General features: G+C 36.5%; 1 protein-coding gene across 2 annotated transcripts; it reads right to left on the minus strand.

Annotated features, from left to right (window-relative positions):
* Positions 1 to 1,542: 1,542 nt before the first annotated feature.
* On the minus strand, positions 1,543 to 20,245 carry LOC141824864 (uncharacterized). 2 transcript variants are annotated; one of them, XM_074712195.1, is made up of 4 exons: positions 19,304 to 20,245; positions 12,920 to 13,086; positions 1,816 to 2,015; positions 1,543 to 1,728 (listed from the first exon to the last, which is right to left on the minus strand). In XM_074712195.1, the coding sequence occupies exons 1-4, from the start codon at positions 20,240 to 20,242 to the stop codon at positions 1,610 to 1,612; spliced, it is 1,425 nt and encodes a 474-aa protein (XP_074568296.1). In that variant the 5' UTR covers positions 20,243 to 20,245; the 3' UTR covers positions 1,543 to 1,609. The 2 variants fall into 2 exon arrangements, with proteins under 2 accessions (XP_074568296.1, XP_074568297.1); XM_074712196.1 differs by having other exon boundaries at positions 1,610 to 1,728; positions 1,808 to 2,015.
* Between the last annotated feature and the right edge of the window lie 3,406 nt (positions 20,246 to 23,651).

The raw sequence follows: 23,651 nt of genomic DNA on the forward strand, positions 1-23,651 counted from the left end.
TTAACCTCTAGCTTGTTTCTCTTCCGTAGAATTTGCACTTGATTAGCAGGGTACTAATTTCTTGATTTATTTTCCAGCTATGATGGCATAATGCCTGCTCATCAGGAATGTCTACTTGAACCTGCCAGCCATGATCATCTCCCATTAGTACAAACAATGCTTCCTTTAATGGTAAAATACTTGTTACCGAATTGCAGTGTTGTTCTGTTCCTACTTCTCCCTCAGACATGCTACATATAGCATCGCTATCTGATTCTTCATTATCCACAGAGACAACATCATAATCTTCTAGTAGATCTAATTCTTCTAACATCACAATCCTTTCTTTGTTACCAAGTTTACTGTGGCATTCCCTTGCAAAATGCCCTTCCTCCCCGCAAATATAACATCTGGATCTGTCATGCTGATCTGTCTTCTTCTTGATTACCCGCACGTGGGATTTGTGCGGTTTCCCTTTGTAGGAGGAAGCTTTCCTTAGCCCATATTTCTTTCTTGAGCCTTGATAATAGCCAGGAACTGGTATCTGCGCACAAAACTATAAATCCTTTAGACTACGTTGGAGAGAAGCTTGCTTACACATTTCAGTGAGCTCTTGATAAACATGATGAATTCTTGGGAGTACTCCAATAGAGTTGCCTTTAAATTTTTCTTGGAACTTCTGCTCCAAATAGCTTTCGATTAATGGAGGTATTTTCCTGTAAAACTTGCTAGACAGTTCTTCATTAATAAACATTCTCCTAGGTTTAGCAGTCAGTTCTTTATATTGATTCATATAAAAACTATTTCTCTGGTGCTAGTACATACCAATCTCTCCAAGTCTAGATATGTCTGATTCTGCTCAGCCGTTGAACCAGTCGCAGGTTCTTCTAATGTTATAATCCTTCGAATTTCAGATAAAACATTTTGTGTTTCATCTACAGAGTTAGATCATTTTATTGTACTAGTCCGGATACATCATGCGCTACTGTATAAAGATTTTCTTTTCAATTTCGCTCAACAGATTCTCTATAAACTGGACTTTAACTTTTTTATCAGTTCAAATTTTTGAATCCACTATAGTGATAGACTTCCACCTGAAAATTGCATCATGATATAAACCGAGGCTGTCAGTTATAGGCGCTACTAAGCTATCACTAATATCTTTGCTTCGCTCGCCTACTAGGCCTTGAGGTGGTTTCCTCCACAAAGTTCATAATCAAGAGAAATAGACATATGCTGATTTCGTAACTCAGTCTCCAAAATTGTCAACTCCGTCCGACCATTAACTATCCCTATAAGCGTGTGGTTAACTTTGAAAACTACAAAGGGTTAAATGATAATTTGTAAACTAGGGAAGGTGGCGTACGAGCTTTTGATAACCTTTGGGTGCAGCAAACACTGAAATTGTCCAGTACTAGACATCGTCAAACTTTAGATGAGCCACGAAGCCTATCGTTATGGACCCCAACTCATTTGTTATTACAGTCAGATAATTCGAAATAAATAAATAAGTATTAAATAAGACTAACGACAACCAGGATTTAACAATGTTTTTTTAAAAAAATCAAAGTTGGAAATAATTTTTATTTTTTATTTTTTTAAACATAAACATACTCTTGAATGCCGGTAGTTAGTTAACATAAAATACAAATTGCAAATAATTCGACCTGTTAATCAACATGTTTGTAATCCAGCCTCTAGTTATGATACAAGAACGCCTTGCACCACAGCTGAAGGAGGTTTGAATGCCTACATTAACAAGTAAAAGCATCAGCAGAAACATAAACCTGAATGACGCTGTACCTGATACGATCAAGGTGGCATGTACTTAGTTGCCTGTTAGCGCGCGGGGTTTGTGGTGGATTGTCAACAGAGACATCGAAGTTTGTGAAACGGCTCGAACAAAGCCCATATTTGCCGTCAAAGTTGGTGCTTGCCAATGGTCGCCGGTCCCAAACACGATCTTGTTCTTCAATGCTATCTTCCTTGTTGTAGGGAGACTCATCACTCGTTCTGAGGGAGAATCTGGGACAACACTGCAATTGTAACCTCCAGTGCTGTCAGAAATGGATAGACACTATAACAAGGTCCTCAACTATCGGTTAGGACCTACACGGAACATAATAGAATTGATGGGGGAATAATACAGCAAGCACTGGGCCGTTGGTAAAAAACAGATAAGACTGAATAATTTTTTCTTCAAGAACCAACCCAGAGAAGTTCATGAGAAATTAAGCAAGTTCGGATTGTGAACAAGATATTTATGGAAATGTTTGAATTAGAGAGAATATAGGTATTATAAGGGAGAACAAGCTCACTAAAATAATTCAAGTAACAAGAGAGAATGGAGCTTCCTTTATAGGTCCCAGCCAACCTTTCATCCCGGAACTTAATAATAAGTAATCTATTCCTGAAATAACTTAGACAAACCTAGTAATAAACAACTCATTCTCTTAGAATAACTTATTCTCCTAAAAAAACACTAATAGAAAACAATTTTTCACCAACTCAAACCTAATTATAAAAGTAAGCTCCAATTACTGCATTATTCTCTCGAATCAAAGAATGGAGAAGATTTGACTCTAGATGAATTGTCTGCATCTTCCTTTGATTGTCCTTTTCAATGATCAAAACTTGTTGCAAAAGCTATTTTAGTTTTGGCTTTTAACGACTAAAGTTTATTCATTATTTTTTCCAGTGTCCCTTCCAATGATTGAGGAATAGTTGCATCTTCTTTATCCTTGGGTTTATGAAAAATTAAGCATTGCACATCCTTCCAATGAACAAGAAAATGTTGAGATTGATCATGATTTACAACACTTGTCAACGACTCCACTATGGCCTTGGAGAGTATAGAAAAGTTAAATATGCCAAGGTAGAGACTCAGATATCTTCGAATAAATAGTACGTCTTCTATCTTAAAAATGAGGATAACACTTGGGCTCACAAGTTAAATAATAAGCATTAGGATTATTTTTTTCCCCACAATATGATTTAATAAAGTTGACAAAAAGGCTTTTCGAGGAGTTTTTATAGACTATTTGAGGTTATGAATGCAATAGGAGAATCAAATATATCACCATTCACCATGCATATTTTTATAGTGTAACTTAGTAATGGATAAAAAAATGGCAAGAAAATCAACTCTCGACCTACCATCTTTAAAATCACAAGTAACTACACAAAGATACATGCTACTAGAAGTCTTAATAGATTTGTTGGTTATCAAAAGGATAGCTCGTGTTCTTGTCTTGTTAAGCCTTTTCGGTTGAATTTTCTCTTTTGGTCTTCATGGTAGTACGAGTCGTAAATATGAGTTACAATCTATGTTGTCGGGAAACTTGGAGACGAGAAACGGGAAACGCGGAAACGGAAACGGGAAACGGCAATAGTTGAAGTTTCCAGATTTTGAAAACGTCGAAGACCTCATCAAATCGTCACGAGGGCGAAGGGCGAAGGGGCGGCCAAGGAGCCACTGGAAGGATACCGTGGTTCGCAAGCCGGAAACAGCCGAAGGGACTGATCACGGCGCTGATGGAGGCTTCCGAATTCCATGTCTACTCCATGCGTCTCCCCCTACCCCAGACGCCATGCTTCCTCCCCCAGAGTTCCGTGCGCCGCCACCCTCACCCGTCGCCGGCGCACACCCTCACGCGCCTGGAGACGACGAGGAGCTCGCCTAGTTTCCTCGCTCAGTTCCTCCGCGTCCCCAAACTCAACCTCCCGCACCACATCTTCCCCCAGGAAGCCACGCTATGGGACCCGGCGGAGATCGACTTCTGAACCCTGATATCGCCGGATGCGGGCCAATCCAAGGTGGATCTGCTCAAGTCCGGGGCCGCGGCCTTCTGCTGTTTCCGGCTTGCGAACCACGGTATCCCGCCGGGACTGATTGCGGCGGTCAGAGGGGCCGTGGCGTTGGCATTCCGGATGCCGCCCGAGGAGAAGGCGAAGGTGGCAAAGTTGCTGGAGAGGAGTTGGGGTTTTGAAGCAGAGGAGGACGTCGGCGGGGTGTTCGCGCTGGCGGATTTGCTGAGGAGGGAGCCACTGGAAGGGGCGGACAAGGAGCCTGGCGAACAAGGAGCAGAGGAGCTTGCGTTTCCAGGGCTTGGCGAAGGTGAAAGGGGCGAAATTCAGCGTTTCCACGGATGGAAACGTTTCCCAGCGTTTCAGAAACGGGGACGTCAGCGTTGTCGCCGTTTCCAGACAGCAGAGGTTATAGTCATAGTTAATAATATTTTGAACATTCATTGCAATGAAATTATCCAAGGATTCTTCAACCTCCCGTTGCTAATTCAAAGCTCGCGATCGTTGATCGCTTTTGATTCGCCAATCCACTAATAATCTATACTCCGAACAACTATTCGGAAGTAGAGATTCGTCTCTTTACAAAAAGATAAAGAAAGATAACACTTTACCGTTCCTTAAAATTGAAAGCATAACGAGACAATGACTTACTAAAAATATACCGACAAAGTATGGATCATAACAGAGCTTCGTTGTGCGAGTACTACAGCGACGTCATAAAGGAGCTTTTGCACAGGACGAGAATAGGAAGGCATATGAGAGTTGATGGAAGTCTTTAGTCGAACCTACTTTTATAGGCTTGGATTAGTCAACTAATCCATCTCCTAGATAACCGGATCTAGATCCGATCTATCGGTCGATCGGCCTACAAGTTCAATTTGCCAACCAAACTTGCATTCTACCATTGTCTTCTTGCCACATTCACACCTCAATGTCGATCCTCGACCACAGCAACTTCGCAGCCCTTATCCGTGACCACGCCTCATGCCACGTCAAATAGTCGATCCTTATCCCATGTCACGTTAGTCATTCAAGATTTATCATTTGTCCAGCTCAAATGTCACGTCGACACTTTTGGACAACTCAACTGCCGAGTCTCTCCATAGTTTGGAAGCTAATTTAAAAAATAATACATAATTGACCCAAAATAAAGTTTGAATCTAATCTAGGATTGGATTTGCATTCTTGAGTTGGGTCAAACCCTAAGTAAAATCTTACAAAAATCCTAATCCGAGCCTAGCCCGAACCAAATCATAACCCAACCCTCAACCAAATCTAACCCAAGCCTAACCCTTATCCTGACCTAAACCTAAAATTAACATCAAACACTTGTTTGCTATTATTTTTGTACTATTTACCCAAGAATTGCTAAAATCTGAGAAAATTTCTTTATCTTAAGGGCTTTGCAAGAAGAGTATAGTATAACTCGTCCACCTCTTTTCAATGGCAATAACTTTGTCTATTAGAAGGGTAGGATGAAATACTACCTAATGAATGAAATAAAAAATTGAATGATCATCAAACTAGGTTTCGACCTACCAAGACACTCCAATGGTGAATTAGTCAGTTTTGGTCTATGGATTAATGACATTAAAAAGAAAGGCCAAGAAAATGCAAAGGTTACTATAGCACTTCAATGTGGTCTAACTCAGGAATAACTGAGTAAAGTTAAACCATTTAACAGCGTAAAAGAGCTTTGGGAAAAGCTTATTGAACTCCACAAAAGTTCAACAGACTCAAGAACTGCTAAGAAAGACTTTCTAAGCCAACTCTAAACCATCTAAACGAAGATAACTCTGTAAGCCAACTTCATGGAAGGTTCAAGGAGATTCTCAAAGGAATTCTCGCAATCAGAGAACAAGTCAAAAATCATGACTTGATAAAGTATGCATTAAAAGTATTTCGAAAAACAACCTTATAGGCATCTATGGTGGATGTTTATAAAGTAACTAAGGATTTGTCTTTAATTAAGTTAGACAAATTCTTTTGTGATTTTAAATTGCATGAACAAACTTAAAGGAGAAAGGTATAGCTTTAATTGCATATAAAACTGATAGAGTCAAAGCAAAGTCAAGGTTCAAGTCGAAACCTACACCCAAAGAGGAGATTGAATCGGAGTCTGAATCCGAACTTTCAACTGACAAAGATGACCTATCTTCGAAAGTTGCCAACATCATTAAGAGAATGATCCGAAGGAAGAGGTTCTCCAAAAGATTCGTAAAAAAGGAGATCCAAAAGAAGAACAAAACCAATTTCCAATGTTTCGAGTGCAACAAGAAGGAACACTTCAAGTCGGATTGTCCTCTTCTAAAGGAGTCAAAAGAACCGAACAAATCCAAAAAGAAAAAGAAGGCAAAAGCTACTTGGGATGATACTTGGGATGAGTCTTCCTTCGAATCAGAGTCAAATTCAATTCAAGTCAACTTGCGGACTTTGATGGCAACAGACGAAGCATCCAAATTCAACAGAATTAAGTTCGAGTCAGCATCAGAGTCAAGCTAAGATTTAATCAGTGACTCAGATAAGTCTATTGATGAGGTAACAAACTCTTTAACCGAGAAACTTAACCTCACTATTACTTATTTGTCTAAATCTTTAGCTAAGTACAAGCCAAGGGTCAAGTCACTTCTTAAGAAAATCAAAGACAATAAAGAGAATACAAACTTTGACTCTTCAACTAAGGAAATTGAAAATAGAACCTCAACTCAGAACTCTAGCTTAAAAATCCAAGTTGACAAATTAAAGTCAACATTGAACAAGTTCGTCAGGATCCAAGTATATATTTGGGTTTCAACATGTTGTGTATAACAAAACCGGACTTAGATTTAGCTCAAGTCAAAATCATGTTTTTTATTTGTCTTTTCCTAAGTAGAAATAGACTTAACCATGGGTTGCCAAGTCATACTTAGTTAATCAAATAGGACGAAATTCTTTATGGGTGCCTAAACAGCATATTCATTATATTAATTCAACTCATGCTAGGTCAAATCAGTGTATGATGTTAACTCATGTTCAAAACTAGGAGTTAGAAATTGTTTGACAAACGAAATAAACCTCCAACTTAGGAGGAGTTGAACTTAATCACATGTTTTTACTTAGATTAGGATGAAACATTGTTGTTAAACTCTTTTCACATGTTAATTATTATAGTATTATATATATATATATATATATATATATATATATATATATATATATATATATATATATATATATACGAGATTGATCAGCTGGGCGACAGTTTGGTGGGCGACTCGTGGGCGACAGGGCTTAATCGATCAGACGACCGATTAAGCCCCCATATATTCGATCGGCCACTGCCAGCCACGATTTCGACCGAATCGCGATCGGTTTCCGGCCAAATCTCGGCCGGAGACCGGCCGAGGAAGGACCGCCGGCGGTCCTTCCTCAGCCGCCGGCCGAGGAAGGACCGTCGGCCGCCGGCGGTCCTTCCTCAGCCACCGGCCGAGATTTGACTGGAAACCGATCGCGATTCGGTCGAAATCACGGTAGGCAGTTTAATCGAGGCTGATCGATTAAGCCTCCATTAAATGGAGGCTCTGATCGTGGATGATCGATTAAGTTACTGTCAGTCGTGATTTCGGCTGAATCGCCGCTGGTTTTCGATCAAATCTCGATCGGAGACAGGCCGAGGAAGGACCGTCGACCGTCGGCGGTCCTTCCTCGGCCGATCTCCGGTCGTGATTTGGCCGGAAACCGACCGCGATTCAGCCGGAATCGCGACTAACAGTGGCTGCACGCGATTCCGGCCAAATTGCGCCAGATTCCAGCCACAATCTGGTCAGAAATCGGCATCGGTCGACGCGCCGACGAGTGGCGCGTCGATCGGGCCTAGTCCGGCGGTTGGCGGTGGCCGGACGGCGACGCGATGGCGGCCGAAAGCGGCGGAGGTCAGAGAAGAAACACTGTGCAGTGGACGGTCGAATTTCGCGTGATCGACGTGAATGGACGGTGGATCTGCGGCGCCCACGGGTGCCCACAAAATAGGCGCCCAGCAGATCAGCTCTCTCTCTCTCTCTCTCTCTCTCTCTCTCTCTCTCTCTATATATATATATATATATATATATATATATACACTTATTTATTTACTTGCTTTTTATTTCTTTAGTTAGAAATTGAACTTAGCCTAGAATCTATTGTAAACTGCATGTATCCATAAATCTAGGCAATCTTTGTATCTCACAAACACATTAAGACTGACTATTTATGTATTGAGCCATGTAGACGGGTGTGAGATATCAAATCCATGCCTTAGTTCAAGATGCTTATATCTATGCATCGATATAAATCAAGGCTACAAATCAAATCAATCACTTAAAGTGACTAACTTATTGACAGCTAATGTTTCATAAAGCTTTCTAATGAAGCTGAAAACAAAATTGTTTTCAAAACTTTATTTTATAAAAAATTATCTTGTGAGTAAGTTAATTCAACTTGTTTAAAGCTTCTATCTTATTGACACTTAAGTTCATTATTTACTTTAATTAATTATTAAATTAACAATTATTGGAAACAACTATTGGGCATTTCAAAAATATTTCAAAATTGTTTTCAAAACTTTATTTTATAAAAAATTATCTTGTGAGTACTTAAGTTAATTCTAAACTTTTGTTAACTTTAATACTTAATTGATCACTTTAATGCTTACTTGTTAACTTTAATACTTAATTGATCACTTTAATGTTTATTTGTTCATTATTTACTTTAATTAATTATTAAATTAACAATTATTGATTTTACTTACTTGAATTACTTGATTTCCAGCATACTTTTGACTTGAAGCTTTCTTCTTACTTGAAACTTACTTTTTACTTGAAGCTTAATTTATTTGAAGCTTACTTTTGACTTAAAACTTACGTTAGTTCACTTAAAATTTACCTTGCTTAGTTGACTTAAAGCTTATTTTTGACTTCAAGCTTACTGGACTTAAAGCTTACTTTTTATTTAAAGTTGACTTTAGTTCACTTAAAGTTTACTTTATGTTCACTGAAAGCTTACTTTATTTAATTTTAAGTTTATTTTAACTCTTTACATGCTTGAATTATACTTTAATTCCATGTTACATGCATTAACTTAAGTTTTGTTTTAACTTAAACTCTCTTTCCGAATCATTTTTGATGTATGAAAAAGAGGAAGAGAAAAGACAAGTTGGTTTAAAGTTAAAGTTTTTGTTAAAAATATTTCTTTTAGGAGTTAAATTAAATGAATACTTTATTCAAAAGGAAAAAGCAAATTTAGAAAATTTATTTCATAAGTGATTTAATTTTATACATAAGTACATTATTGTATTTCATTTCTAAATTTATCATGCATAAATGCATACCAATTTTCTTAACTTAAAATGTTGTTTACTAATTTTAAACTTAGTTTCCATACATCAAAAAAGGAGACATTGTTGGTGTAAGAAGCATTACATCAAACCTATGTTTTGATGTATGGTCAATTTAAAGTTAGATTGTCTTATAATCTAACGAATGTGTCAAGTGTGTACGTGTAAATAACTTGATAGAGGATCAAAGTCTTGATAGGTCAGGTGACCAAAAACCAAACAAATAGTGGAAGTCCTAATGGGTTAAGTAACCAAGCACTAGGCAGTGGAAGTCTCGATGAGTCAATAGCGAGCTGAACACTTGGCACAAATAAAAGTCCTAGAGGTGTCAAGCAAGGTAAATTGAGTTTTCGAGTGTTGTTCAAAACTTACAAATTGTGATAGTACATTTTGTGCACTAACTTCATATCGCAGTAAGTTACTTGATATTCCAAGCAATCTAAAGGTGCCCGAACGACTAGATGGAGAACTTCTAGGAGATCAGAGTGAGGTCTGAACGACCTCAATGTTTGGGCGACCGAAGCAGCCTCTAGCGGTCGGAGAAGGTGCAATCCAGCGATTCAGAAGAGACGAACAAGGATAGGAGTTGACCATGCTCCAGGCACCTAGAGGAAGTCTAGGCAACCTGAGTTTGCGGAGTTATCCTGATCCAACATCGAAGTGGATCAATTTTGCAACAGAGTCAGCATGTTTGAGGCATTCGGAAAGGCTTCCAATCGACCGAAAGAGTACTAAGGCAGCATTCGATAGGGCTCTATAAAAGGAACCTCGAGGCACTGGTTTTCACATTACAATTCATTTGAAACCTCTCTTTCAATGCTCGTTTTCTTCTTCGTTTGTACTGATACGCTATGTCAGTGCTCTTCAAGTTCAACCGACAACTTTATACTTGTAATTTATATCTTTGTTTAGTTGTCGTACATATTTATACTTTTAATATTCTTGTGCTTAATTTAAATTATTGTTAAAGGTTTTTCTCTACCTCTAGAAGCTTTCTAGAAAGGAGCCCATTTATAAGAATCTTTATATTTTTATTAGGTCAAGCATTGCAATCTTTATTTAGTTGATTATCATAAATTGTTAAGTTTATTGTTTGTTTAGTAAAGTTAAAATTAGTTAAGGAAGTTACAAATTTAGTTAAGTTAGTAAATTGCAAACTATTATTAAATTGTATATCTAACTTAGTTTATTTTGCTTAGTTTAAATTCTACTACTTAATTAGTTAATTTTTTAATTTCCACTATTTACTCTAATTAATTAATTGATTATTTATTTGTTTATTTATTTATTATCAACTTGTAAAAAATATATAAGTTATTCACCCCATCCCCCTCTAGCGTAGACATAATCCCACACATATGTCAAGCATCTACCACAATAAGCTCAAGTTATCTTTAGTAGTCGCCCCCGTATGGGCATTCACTTAGTGTCACTCCCAATGTTTAAAATCTCATGTCGTACAAATCAACACGGGTGGCATTTATTATTCCGCCTGCCATTTAACACGGCACCGACACCGGCACAATCGTGTGAGGTCGCACTAGCTTCGTGCGAGACCCCACAGTCGTACAAGGCCATGCAAGGTCGCACTAGCTTCGCATGAGGCCTAGCCTAACAGAGGCCTTGAGGTAGCGTGAGACCCGCAGTTGCGCAAGACCCCACGACCGCACAAGACCGTTGCTTTTTTCTAATTTTTATTCTTTTCTTTAGTTTTTTAATTGTTAATTTCTTTTCTTTTTCTTATTTTAATTATTAATTCTTTCCCCTTTTAATTCTTTTTCATTTCTCCCCTGTATTAGTTTCTTTTTATTCTCTTCCTCCTTAAACATATAGGAAAATTTTCTTTTTTCCTTTCTCTCCTGTATTAATTTCTCTCTCCTTCACCTTTCACATGGACAAACACAAAACCTCTTTAAAGGAACACCACCTTTTTAAGGGCATTAAGGATAGAGGAGAATGATTGCTATAAAAATATATTAAAAAAATCAAATATAATATAATTCTTAAATATTACTATGATTTAAATTAAATAATTATATATATAAATTTAGTTTATTTTTAAATTGATTAAAATAAATTCAATTTAATTTAAGCTTACTTACCCTAATCATCATGCCTAGACTTTAGTTAATCCTAAATAGACTGTTACTCATTTTTAATTTTTAAAATATTAATTTAACTTAATAGTAAATATTTATAGCAATCCAATATCATAATATTATTTTTTTAATTAATATATTTATATTTGAAAAAGTAGTGAAACCATATCGTTTCAGTCATAAACTGAAACTCCAGCACAGCTTGAAATTTTAAACCTTAGTCACTCCATCATGGTAGGGGAGTGTAAAAATAACACCCATGAGTGGGTCAAACCATCTTCCTTTAGTTGTACTTCTTGCAATTAGCAATCGGATGATAAATGATAGTGCTTTATTTTTTTTTAGGACGGTAATCTTGTAGCCAACTTATTATACCATTTTGCATAATTTTAAAGTTTTATTATGCTATTACTTAAATATTAAAATTGTAATATTTTTGTACTTCTGTCCAAATTTTAGATATTTTTATTGACCACTTTGAAATGTCTTACACTTAGATCAACCTAAATAACATAGAATGATTGTACTAGAATTATTTTGATGTGTTCATTATTTTAAAGCTTTATTATGCTATTACTTAAATATTAAAATTGTAATATTCTTGTATTTGTGTCCAAAATTTACATATTTTTCTTGACTATCCTCAATTTGAAATGTCTAACACCTAGATCCCCTATGTCTAAATAATATAGAATGGTTATATTGGAATTGCTTTGATGTGTTTTACTTGACTACATCCATCAATGTAATAATAGTAGTGTGTACTAAAGGAGATTGCCCCTTCTGCATGATAATAAGTCACCAAAGCTCATAATGGATTAACTATTAGACATTCTTGACATGATGCACAAATGCACGTTGAGAACCTAGATATTCATCAGAAGGATGATAGAATGTGAGAATAATTAATAGGTTTACTAAGGGACTGTTTATCGAAAAAAATAAACGTCAAATATCCAATATCAAAGATTTAGGTGATACTACATGTATAAAATATGTAACAAAAAAATTTGTCTCATATTTATGATAAGAAATCAAACACATGAAAAAAAAATACAAAAATTGTTTAGCAAGCACTCTAAAGGAAACATAAATTTGGAGACTAAAACTATGTAAATTTACAAATTATTGTATTATTAATTCAATAAATTTAGTTGAATCCTTAGACAAAAATAGGAATAGATGATGTACTGAATTATCATCAGATCTAGCTCTATACTTAATCAGCTTCTCCTTTCAATTTCTGCCTGTCCTGAGCTAGAGCCAATCTTTACCTCGTTACATAACTACATTCCTACTGTCCAGATCTTGCACCCTTTTATTGTCAATCTAGCATTACGTGACTAAGGACTTGCTCATTCTCCCTTTAGAATAGTTGAACATGTAGTAATAGTTTACATAGTAAAGTAACATTAGTTATAAAATGCTACACTATGAAGGCCTCCCCTAAAATAAGGTCTTAAGTATATGTCCCATGAAATCATACCACATATTTTACCTACAATGCATAATCCTACTAATATTTCAAAATTCAGATAAACATAATAGAAAAAAGACATACTGTATGAAGAAGCATGATAGTGCAAGATTTACATGCAATGATGTTTCCTCAAAGAAAACAAAAACACATATAATGCAGAGCTTATTTAATGAACGGACAAGGATATATAACAAGATGACATACTGAAGATGATTTAGAAGCCAACCAGCTCGTAGCTTCTCATTCTGTCCTCCACACATAGAAACCAGTTCCTGAAATTCAGAGTAGGCGCTTTCACAGATTATTCCTCTTTTTCCTGCTAGTGCAATGCCAAATTCGACCATCATCGGGTGCTCAAATTCAGAATTCACCTGAAAATTGCTGTGCAAGGCTATATAAAGAGCTAATAAAAGGGCAGAAAGAAAACCTCAATGAAGTTTAACATGTCATCGAGAACCAAACTTACAAGAAACAAGTGCCAAGCCACAAATAAAGAACAAGTAATGTCTTAAAGTTTAACACAATACTGAAGATACTTTGTGGATAGAAAATTAAACAGACTCTGATGCTGCAACAATTATGAAATCTGAAATTTAATAATTTTTAAGTATCCCTCTTCTTTGGGGCAGGAACCAACTGTTCGTTCCATGGCATTCACTTTAGTTGGTTATTAAGGGAATTGTCTCCGCTTTCTCCCAAATGGTCTCTAGCACTGATATGACCATTATCTTGCACTAGCTTGGTGAGGGATTGCCTTTAGTTTAACATGCAAAGTCATAAAAACAAAAAACCTAGGCTCTCTCACTTTCCTTCTCTAACAATTGTTCAAATCTTGGTGGAATATGTCTGTAGAGAGGCCTGAGAGAGAGGCAAGAACCATGCTTTCAGAGAAGTAGCAGTCAGAATCCACTCTGAACTGTGATAATAACTAAGCCATGTTGTAAGGGGGTGTGCTCCACACATGATGTGGCCAAGCCCAAAACGTATGGGAGATAGATCAGCCATAGGAGTATGCCAAGATATACATTAAGGCAATTAGGTCGAGAAAGGAATAAGACCAACAAGTGTTGCTCTTCTCTCTTTTGTTTCGGCCAGTGGTGGTTGGAGGGGTTTTAGGAGAAGGCATAAGAGCAATGCTTTAATCTCTTTTTGATATGGCTACTATCTTGGCTTCATTCTTCATTGAAACAAATGAATGTTGGGTGAGAGGTTTTTCCCTTGTTATCAAAAAGGGGAGTGGGGTAAAGCAAACTTCATTCTTAGATGAGCACAAGGCTTAGTCAAGAGAGAGTCGGTCACCTTAGTGATGTGTATATTTCATAGAGTTTTTGACATTGTTTTGCATGCATTTTGTTTCATCGCATAAGCATATTTTGCATACTTACATCTCTTTTGCAACGATTTCACTCTTTTAGTTCAGAGAACTATTTTTGTGTTTTTTGATTGACAAAACATGAAACCGAAATTTAATTGGAGCTAAAAAGGCTTGGAATAAAAATTCACAGCGAGAAACATGCTCTGGCCGTGTCCCATGACATGGGTATGTTCCTCCAACTGAAGTTAGACACAAAACAAAGCAGCCATGGAGACCATAGAGCCTGACACCCCCCCCCCCCCCATGGCACGGTCGTGTCTCGTCCAGCCGAGGGTTGCTTTGATCAGCACCCGACATGCTAGGGTCATGCCACCAGGCACGGCCGTGCTCATATGTCCAAAACCCGACACGCCACCGGGCACGGTCGTGTCGGGTCATCCTCTTTGCTTCCAATTTCTGACATGCACCCCCGCCACCAAGCACAGCGCAGGTGGCACCTCCAATATTTTTTGAAAGATTTAACGAACTTGATCGGTTTTAAGAGCCATAAAAACCCCTAGAAGCCTCATGATAGGGGGAAGAGGTGTTTCCCCATGACAAGAAACACTAGAAGAGTCATTTCCAAAGAGTTGTCGACACTTCCATCCTCCCTAAAGCTTGGAGGTTCTTCCAAAGACACCGGCAACAATACGACTAAGTTTCCTCTTCTCTTTTCTCTTGATTCGAGTTGTAGGATGTCTTCTTTTTTGTCTTTCGGTTGTAACTTCATCTCAATAGAGTAGTACTCTTATTCTAGGATGAGAGAGTAGTCCGATGTATTGTTGACATTTGTCTTTTATATTTATTTATCTTTCTTTGTCATATGATGTATTTATTCATAATCCGACTTTATTGCGCATATATGATTTTGACACTAACCGTGCATCTTCATATCTCACGGGACACGAGAAGGACCAAAAGGTGAATCCAAATCTCCGACCGATAAAAATCGAGATGTGAGGGGTTATTCACAAAAGTAGTTTAAAACCTCATAAGGGCATCATTGGTTATCACAAAGCTTAATAGGTCGACCCTGATTCGACATCACGAAGTAGGAGATGGCACCTATAGGACCGTGGGGCATCATGACATAAGCCTCCCTAAGAAAATGGTTGCTCTATTAAGGTCGCATTGAAAGTATGTGTCACGTTTGGGTAGGCACGCCGGTATAATTCCAAAAGTCTATATTGGTATCTCGAGATAGATCACATGCATGCGTATAAACATTGAGATAAGAAAGTAAATAATATTTAGAGTGTCAACAATCATCGTAGTAAGATCGAAATCCTAGAGTTGCTTCCTAAAATCGATTTTCTCCTAAAACTCCTTGTGTTTTCTCGATTCGTTTTCTTTCTTTCTCAACTCTTTTGATTTTCGATTGTCTAGATAATCTGCTTCGCGATTCTGATTGGTACTAGCTTTTACAATCTCTGTGGGATCGATATTTTTATTACTTGAAGACAGTCATGCACTTACGATTTTCACATATCACTAGGGAATAGGTTATTTATTTACCAAAGATTTTAGCAAATAAATTATTTATTTGCCAACGAGTAGGGAATAAATTATTTATTTCCAAGTTAGATAATTGTTAGGGCCTTCAAACCTAAACCTCAATCATTATTTAATCATCTTTAATTTTAATAAAACCTTGTTCTCTTCATGAGTTTTTCTTCTTAAAAAGTGTTAAATGAAGTGGTATATATGCAAACTATAACAACGACAATCAAACTTTTATCCCACTAAGTGGGGGTAGTTATATGAATCCTCCTACGCCATTAGACTCGATCTCTACTATATCCTCATCTATATTTAAATAAATTTTATCTTATTTTATCATTGTTAACCAAGTCTTCTTTGATATTTTCCTTAATTAATGTGCATATTTGTCATGATCTCACATAACCTAACTAGGACATTTATTGGTCGCTTAAGTACGCGTTCATACTATCTAAACATATTTCTTGGAGTTTTCGCTTATTGGCACAAAATCAACTTTCTCTCTAATGTTTTCATTTTTTATCCTATTCATCTGTATATGTTCGTACATCAACTTTAACATCCTCATCTCTACGACTCTCATCTTCTGCTCGTGTGCTCAATTTATAACCTAACATTCAACTTCATATGTCATAACAGGACTAACCCCTATTTTGTAAAACTTCTCTTTAAATTTTAAAAGTACCTTAGGATCATAAAGGATACCTAGCATCTTCTTTCATTTCAACCATCCTGTGTATCTCCTATGTAAAACATATATATCAACCCCTCTATCCTTTTACAAAACTAATCCTAGATACTTAAAATTTTCAATTACAGATAATTCATCATCTCCTATCTTAACAATTGTCTTGCAACGTTTAATACCACTAAACTTAATTTTTATATATTTTATTTTTACTCTACTAAAGCTAAAACCTTTTACTTCTAATTTTTTCCGCCAAGTCACGTGTCTTATCAACCAAAAACATATTATCTATAGACCACATGTACCATGGCAACGTGTCTTGAATGTGCCCAGTAAGTTCATTCATGACTAGTGTAAAATGATATGGACTTAGAGTTAATTCTTAATGTATAGGAAATACTTCAATCCTCATACATATTATTAATTGTTTCAATATAAGCTACGCTAACACCTTTTCTAAATTCTCCAAATAATTTCCCTCAAAACTTTATTATAAGTTTTTTCTAAATCAATGAATATCATGTGTAAGTCTTTCTTTTTTTCCTGATACTTCTCAATAGAAGATGCATAGTTTTTATTGTCGACCTTTCAAACGCGAATTCAAATTGATTTTCAGTGACATTAGTCTCCTTTCTTAATCTTTTTTCTATTACTCTTTTCTAAAATTTCATGGTATGGCTTAATGCCCTTATAATTTATACAATTTTGTACATCTCCTTTATTTTTATACAGGAAACTAGACAACTTACCCTCTATGGATATGACTTTTTTTCATTTTTGATATGAAATTAGATAACTTCATAAGTTATTTAATACCTTGCTTTCCTAGGCACTTTTATATTTTTATTGGAATATCATCTGATTCAACCACTTTTCTATTTTGCATCACATTTAACACATGTTCTACTTCTGAAATTTGAATTATCAGATGAAAATTTAAATTTTCTCTGACTTACTTAAATTTCTTAAACTAAGTTGTTTATCTAAACTTTTATTAAAAAGTTAATGAAATTACATCTTTCATTGCTCTTTTATTTCCTTCCTTCACTAGTACCTTATTGGTTTCATCTTTAATGGATCTTATTTGGATAAAAAAATTATTTTCCTCTCTCTCGCTTTAGCTATTCTATAAATATCACTTCCCTTTCTTTTGTATCAAGATGTCGATACAAACATTCGAAAGTTTCATTCTCGACTTCACTCACTGCTTACTTAGCCTCGTTCTTAGATATTTCATACTTTTTTTCTTCATTTTTACATGTGTACTGTAACTTCTATGTTAGTTTTTTCGTCACTTTCTCCTATACTTCCTCATTCAACCACTAAGATTGTTTATTTAGTGATATTCATTCTCTTAACATACCCAGTACACTCTTAGCACTATTTTCAAATTTGATGTCATCTTATTTCATGTTGTATTAGAGTCACCATATATTTCTCTTAATACTTATAATCTTACCCTCACCTTAAAGATACTTTATTTTCATTCTTTAATTTCCACCACTTAATCTTCGGAGTCATGCATATTTTTCTTCTACTGATATTATGCTTGAATTGTGTATCAACACCACTAACATATGTTGAAGGTTAAGTTTTCTTTAGGAATGACCTTACAATCTTTATAAATTTTTTTATCCCTATTGTTGACTATAAGAAAGTCATTTTGCGACTTAATTGTTCTCACTTGTGAACGTAATCAGATGTTCTTCTCTTTTCTTGAAAAATGTATTAACTATTATAAATTCATATATTATCACAAAATTTAATATGGCTTTTCCTTCTTCATCTCTTGTTCCAAAACCATTGTCCTCGTGCACCCTATCATATGTCTCATTTGTTACTTCTACAAGCTCATTTAGATCTCCTCCTACTAAAACCATCTCATTTGTCTGAATTTATTTATACTACCTCATCTCAGTTTCCCAAAACTTATATTTAGTGTCTTCATTTAATCTTACTTAAAGTGCATATATATTAATTACATTAATAGTTTCTTTTGCTACTACTTGAGAGTTATTTCCCTTTTTAACTACTACCACTTTGTCCGTTAATAAATTATCTACAATAATATCTACTTCATTTCTCGTTTTACTCTTTCTTATGTACCATAACTTAATATTTGAGTTCTCTATCATCTTACCTTCTCTTACCCATTTTGTTTCTTATAAACACAGAATATTAATTCTTCTCCTAATCATCATATCTACTACCTCCATTGTTTTATCAATAAATGTTCCTATATTTTATGTTCCAAATCTAAGATAATCGATAGTTTGTTCTTATCCAACCTATGGTGAAAACTCTTATATACTTAACATTACACTCAAGTTCTCATGGAGGTATAGAGGTCTTTGCCGAGACGTTGTAATCAAACCCTGCAACGTGTTCCTTTCGGAGAACAAGCTAGCATTAACACAATAGTTTAATAGATCCATATGTAACATTTGCCTATGTTTTACACTAGTTGGCAAATTAACATAACTTTCCTTTATCCAGGCTTGGGACCAACCATGGAGGAGTTTATTCACTATGGGCAAAATTAGATTACCATAAAATCTATGAAAATCTACCAAAAAAGAAATACCGACCAAAAATTACCATAAAATCTGTCTGTCAACAAGAGTCAGATTGTCAAATGAATCTCTATTGTATCAAGGAAAACTAATGAAATAATTGTTTGTGACATCTGAAGATTGATCCCTTAAAGCATTCATTCTTTATCTCTACGCTTTCTGTGTTTTTCCACTTGATATTACATAGATTCCTACCATGAATCTATAAAATGAAGTTTGAAATATTCCTTTATGTGAACTTGCCTGGAGGAAGTAAGTTCACTCTTGCAAACACAGAACCTCAAAACAATCAACCTCAATAATAAGATTCCAGAGATTGAGGGCAAGATATTATTCATCAGAATAAAATGCACTACTGTGAGAGTTTGAGCTACTTATTTATAAGGATTCAATTACTTGCAAGCTATTTTCAATCAACAATGAATTCATTACTGGGATTATAGATTCCCAAACATAAAGAATGACACACACACCTGAGCCATCACGAACTCATAGTTGCCCTTGAACCTTGCTCTCATCTCATGCTCGGGGACCTTCATCAGCCGTCCACAATCTCCATTACTAATTCCAGAAACCAAGGCGACCAATGCTGTTGTATCAAAATTTACAGCGTCGGCTGAATTCATGTTCATCTTTGAAAGCACAGATCCAAATCCTTCAGACGATTCACAAACTTCCACTGTCTCATCCATAACTTGAGAACTACAAATCGCACCTCCTCTGTCATCTTGGCTAATCTTTATCTCAAACACCCTGGAGTTTGAACTGTCTGGCCATCTAACACCAACCCATCCCTCATCCAATTCCTCAAACACATCCTCCTCCTCGTTCTTAAAGAAATTAATCTCAGAGGCCCCAAATTCCCTCACCAGATTGTTGGCAACATAGCTAGGTACGCCGCGGGAGAAGACAAGGAGGACAGAGGCGGGTTTGAGCGCCCCAGCCGATCGGGCAGCAACGGCGACGCGCTCAACGCGAGCGCGGAGTCCCCTGGGACCGATCCAGGAAAGGTAGGAGGGGTTTCGATCGGAGACCACGAACCAAGCAGGACAGCAGCGGAAAGTGCAAACGAGGTCGACGTGGACGGGGTGGTCGGATCCAGCGGTGATGATGGGCCTAGAGACGCGGGAGACGCAGCGAATGGAGGGGTGAAGGAGGAGACGGCCGATGGATTCGAGGTACCCGATATTGGAGCTAAGGGGAAGGAAAGGGGGCGGTGAGGAGGTGAGGCGAGTGAGGGAGCGGAGCTCAGCTTCGAGGAGGCGGGTGAGCGATTGGTAGGAGGATGGGGGGAGCCCGGAGTGGAGGAGGCGGTGGCGCAGAGCGAGGCAGCGGTTTTCGGCATCGCGAATTTGATAGCGACCGGCGGCGACGGCGTCGCAGAGGACTTCAGTTTCGGGATGGGGGCTCATCGTTGGAAATGAGAAAGGGATTGGGGCACAAATCAAAGGGGCGATTATTAGTTTATTATCATTATCTTCACTTCCCTTTTTCAAATATTATCCCAACACCGCGCTCTATCTTTCGATTGCCGAAATACATATTTTCTCAGTCAAATCCAATTTGAAATCATCGATTCAACAATTTCTAACAGTGAAATCGTCAATTCATAATTCTATCACAATTTAAAATTATTATTATTATTATATAAAAATTATAAAATTATAAAAAAATAAAAAATATAAATTTATTTAAGTTATTTATATCTCTTTAGGATATAAGAATATCAAAATTCACGTAGTTCATTTATCATTTTATCCTTTTACCTTATGAGATAGTATTGTTATTCAATTTCATTTCTCATTATTTGTTTTCTTCGATATCAAAGTCTTCTACTTCATCATCTTCTGAAGTTTGTATTAGTTGGATTTTTTTTTCAATTCTCATCCAATGATCAAGTAATATTTAGACTTCTAAAAAGTGAAGATACAAAGTAGATCATTGTTCATCCAAAATATTACTTCCGAAATTAAACATCTACTCTACGACAACGATTAACACTAGATAAGTTTAAAAAAATTTACGATGATGGAGAAGATAGAAAAATTTTGAATCTTCTGTGATCGCCGCCATAAATATCAAACTCGGATCAGTTATCTGCTTCACTAAAAGTAAAAGAAATCATAAAAAAAAATTCTCAAGTTCTTATCTGGAACTTTAGGATCCTTGTGAATGTTTCGTCTATTCTTTTAATAAAAGTTATATTTTTTTATAAGTTTGGAACTACTATTGCTAATACTAATATTTTGTATTTCAGAAATATTAATTTGTAATCTATATTTTATATTATAATCTTTATAAACTTCATATAAATTATTTCTACTTTTATGTATAACATTAATCGAATTAAGAGAAAAAGCATCTTTAAATGAAATTAAATATCATAATACAAAACTAATATTTCCTATAAAAAATTTTAATTTAAATCTAGAGTCTAAAGTAAATGCAACTAAATAAATTTTAAAATATAAAAAAATATTTTTCTCACGCCGTGAATGGTTCAAACGTCGGTTCAGAACTGTTGACGTGCACGCTCCTCAAAGAGAATCGCCCAAAGAGATGAGAGGACCTGAAAAATACTCAGAAAAAGAGTTAGAATGGCGTCGGAGTAGGCCCCCGCAAGCCACTCCGACGCTCAAGTTAGGGTTCAGCGCAAGGAGCTAAAAGCTTAAAGAAATTAGGGTAGATATGTATGTGTACCCGTACCCATGGGCATGAGTTACCTTTTTATAGTAGTTGATCCCCGAAATATTCATAACCGTTTGAGAAGTATTCTATCATACATGTTCCCCTTTTGGAGGGACTTTGTCTTATCCATATCGTTCCTGCTTTTGCAGAAGAATCGATTCTATCTTCTCCGGATTATGTGGAACGTCCAAGTCTTCAATAAATATCGTGTACCGGAAGTGGATCTTGGATGCAGGAATGAGGTCGGCGTGTGATATCGAGATTAGGTTATGAGATCGGCAAGTGTCGTCAAGACTATGTCATGAGGTCGACGTGCGATGCTGGGACCAAGCCATGAGATCAGCAAGTGTTGCCAGGACCAAGTCATGAGGTCGGCCAAGGCTAGGTGAGAGAGAGATCGAGGTTTTCTAAATTATAGAATGCTCCTCTTCACTCTTTTTCCCTTGCATCCCATCATACCCTTTCCCCACGTCATCGCTAATTATTCCTACCGGCTCAGGGACGTTACCTAGCATTGATGTGAATCCGAAATCCTAGACTTATCCATCTCATCCCATAAATCCCTAAGTCAATCTCTCTCTCTCTACCATATCCATAATCCTCAACCTTTTCACTTCTCTTAGAGTCTAGATAACTAGTCTTGTGACATCACTATTGTTAGTAGTAGCCCCAAAGTCAATTATGTGATGATTGACTAGGGACTTTTGTATCATATTATATTATTAATAAAGGTAAGATTTTTTGTTATTATACTTACTTTGTATTTGTGCCAAATAACTAAGTTTAATAATGTCCTTGGTAGCTAGTTCTAATCTACATCATATCGATTGTTTGAATTGATAGTGAGATGATGTAGAGAACACTACTCTTAATCATTCCTAGTCAAGCATTAATATTCAGAGACGATGTTAATGCATTGAGACTAACATGTGAGTCAGCTAGATGACTTGATCTCACAAGTCATGGATATGTGATATCGAGTTGACACATGGGTATACATTAGAGAATGTATACTAAATTGACCTGCCATGAGAAAGTTTCATGGATCATTATATGAGTGTCATAAACTTTCTCATATGACTATTGGTATGAATAGTCCTTAGACCTGAAGTCACTACGGTTCCCTACATAAGGAGTTATGTACTTTGGTATCGTCAAATGTCACCCGTAACAAGATGGACTATAAAGGTGATCACTAGGTATGTAACAAATTATACGGAAGGATGTGAGTAATGTAGATGAGATCTATCCCTCCCATATAATGGGAATAATATCTTACGGCCTCTTGATATAGTAGGACCACGAAATGCATGACCATGCTCAAATGAGTCAATATGAGATATTGAGCTCATTTGCTTGAGTGAGTCTACTTGGGGATCAAGAAATATAAATATTGATAAGAGGATGACACGGTCTTTGCCTCATTGATCAATCTAGATATCGAGGATAGAAGAACATGGTCACACATTATCATAGTCACGGAGGTTATGTCGGATCTCGATATTCTTATCACTTGGGTAGGATGCATTGCTAGATGCCACTCATTGCTTATGTTTCTAAAATAGTTTTAGAGACATTGCCAACATTACAAGAACATATTGGGTCACACACAAATAACACTCTATTTGGAGATGGGTTAATTTTAGTTTGACTAAACGAACAATTAAGCTCATTGGATGTCCTAGACTTGAGTTAGACTCAAGTTGGTTGAATTTGAGTTAGACTCAAATTAAACCAAGTTGATGCATGGAGGTTATTGAAGAAGATGAGGTTACCATGCATGAAGGTTATTGAAGAAGATGAGGTTACCATACATGGAGGTTATTATGGCTTGGGTATAAAAAGAGTTTTTCTAACCTAAAGTGACATATAGTTGGATGTTCATCTTCTTCTCTCCTTCTTCTTCTTGGCCAAGCTCTACAACAAGAATTGCTAGCACAACCAACTTTCTCTAAAAGTGAGTGTTAGTGTAGATACACATATTGGCACGAACACTTGAACGTGCTAGAGATCCGACAACCTTTGGATGAGCGGGATAAGCAAAGGGCACGCATCAAAGGTAAATCATATTAGATAGGATCTTATAGATCTAAACTCGTACGGATTTTTCGCATGGATCACTCGAGGGATCCT

The sequence above is a fragment of the Curcuma longa genome, chromosome 3 (assembly GCF_044706935.1).
Source record: "Curcuma longa cultivar G26 ecotype Majalengka, Jawa Barat chromosome 3, ITB_CL_G26_1.1, whole genome shotgun sequence".
Lineage (NCBI taxonomy): Eukaryota > Viridiplantae > Streptophyta > Magnoliopsida > Zingiberales > Zingiberaceae > Curcuma > Curcuma longa.

Coding starts and splice junctions, on each gene's coding strand:
- LOC141824864 (XM_074712195.1), bottom strand. CDS start 20,242: ATGAGCCCCCATCCCGAAACTGAAGTCCTCTGCGACGCCGTCGCCGCC. Junction 2,016..12,919: donor TGGCTTCTAAATCATCTTCA/GTATGTCATCTT, acceptor TTACAATTGCAG/TGTTGTCCCAGATTCTCCCT. Junction 1,729..1,815: donor CAAACCCCGCGCGCTAACAG/GCAACTAAGTAC, acceptor TTGTTAATGTAG/GCATTCAAACCTCCTTCAGC.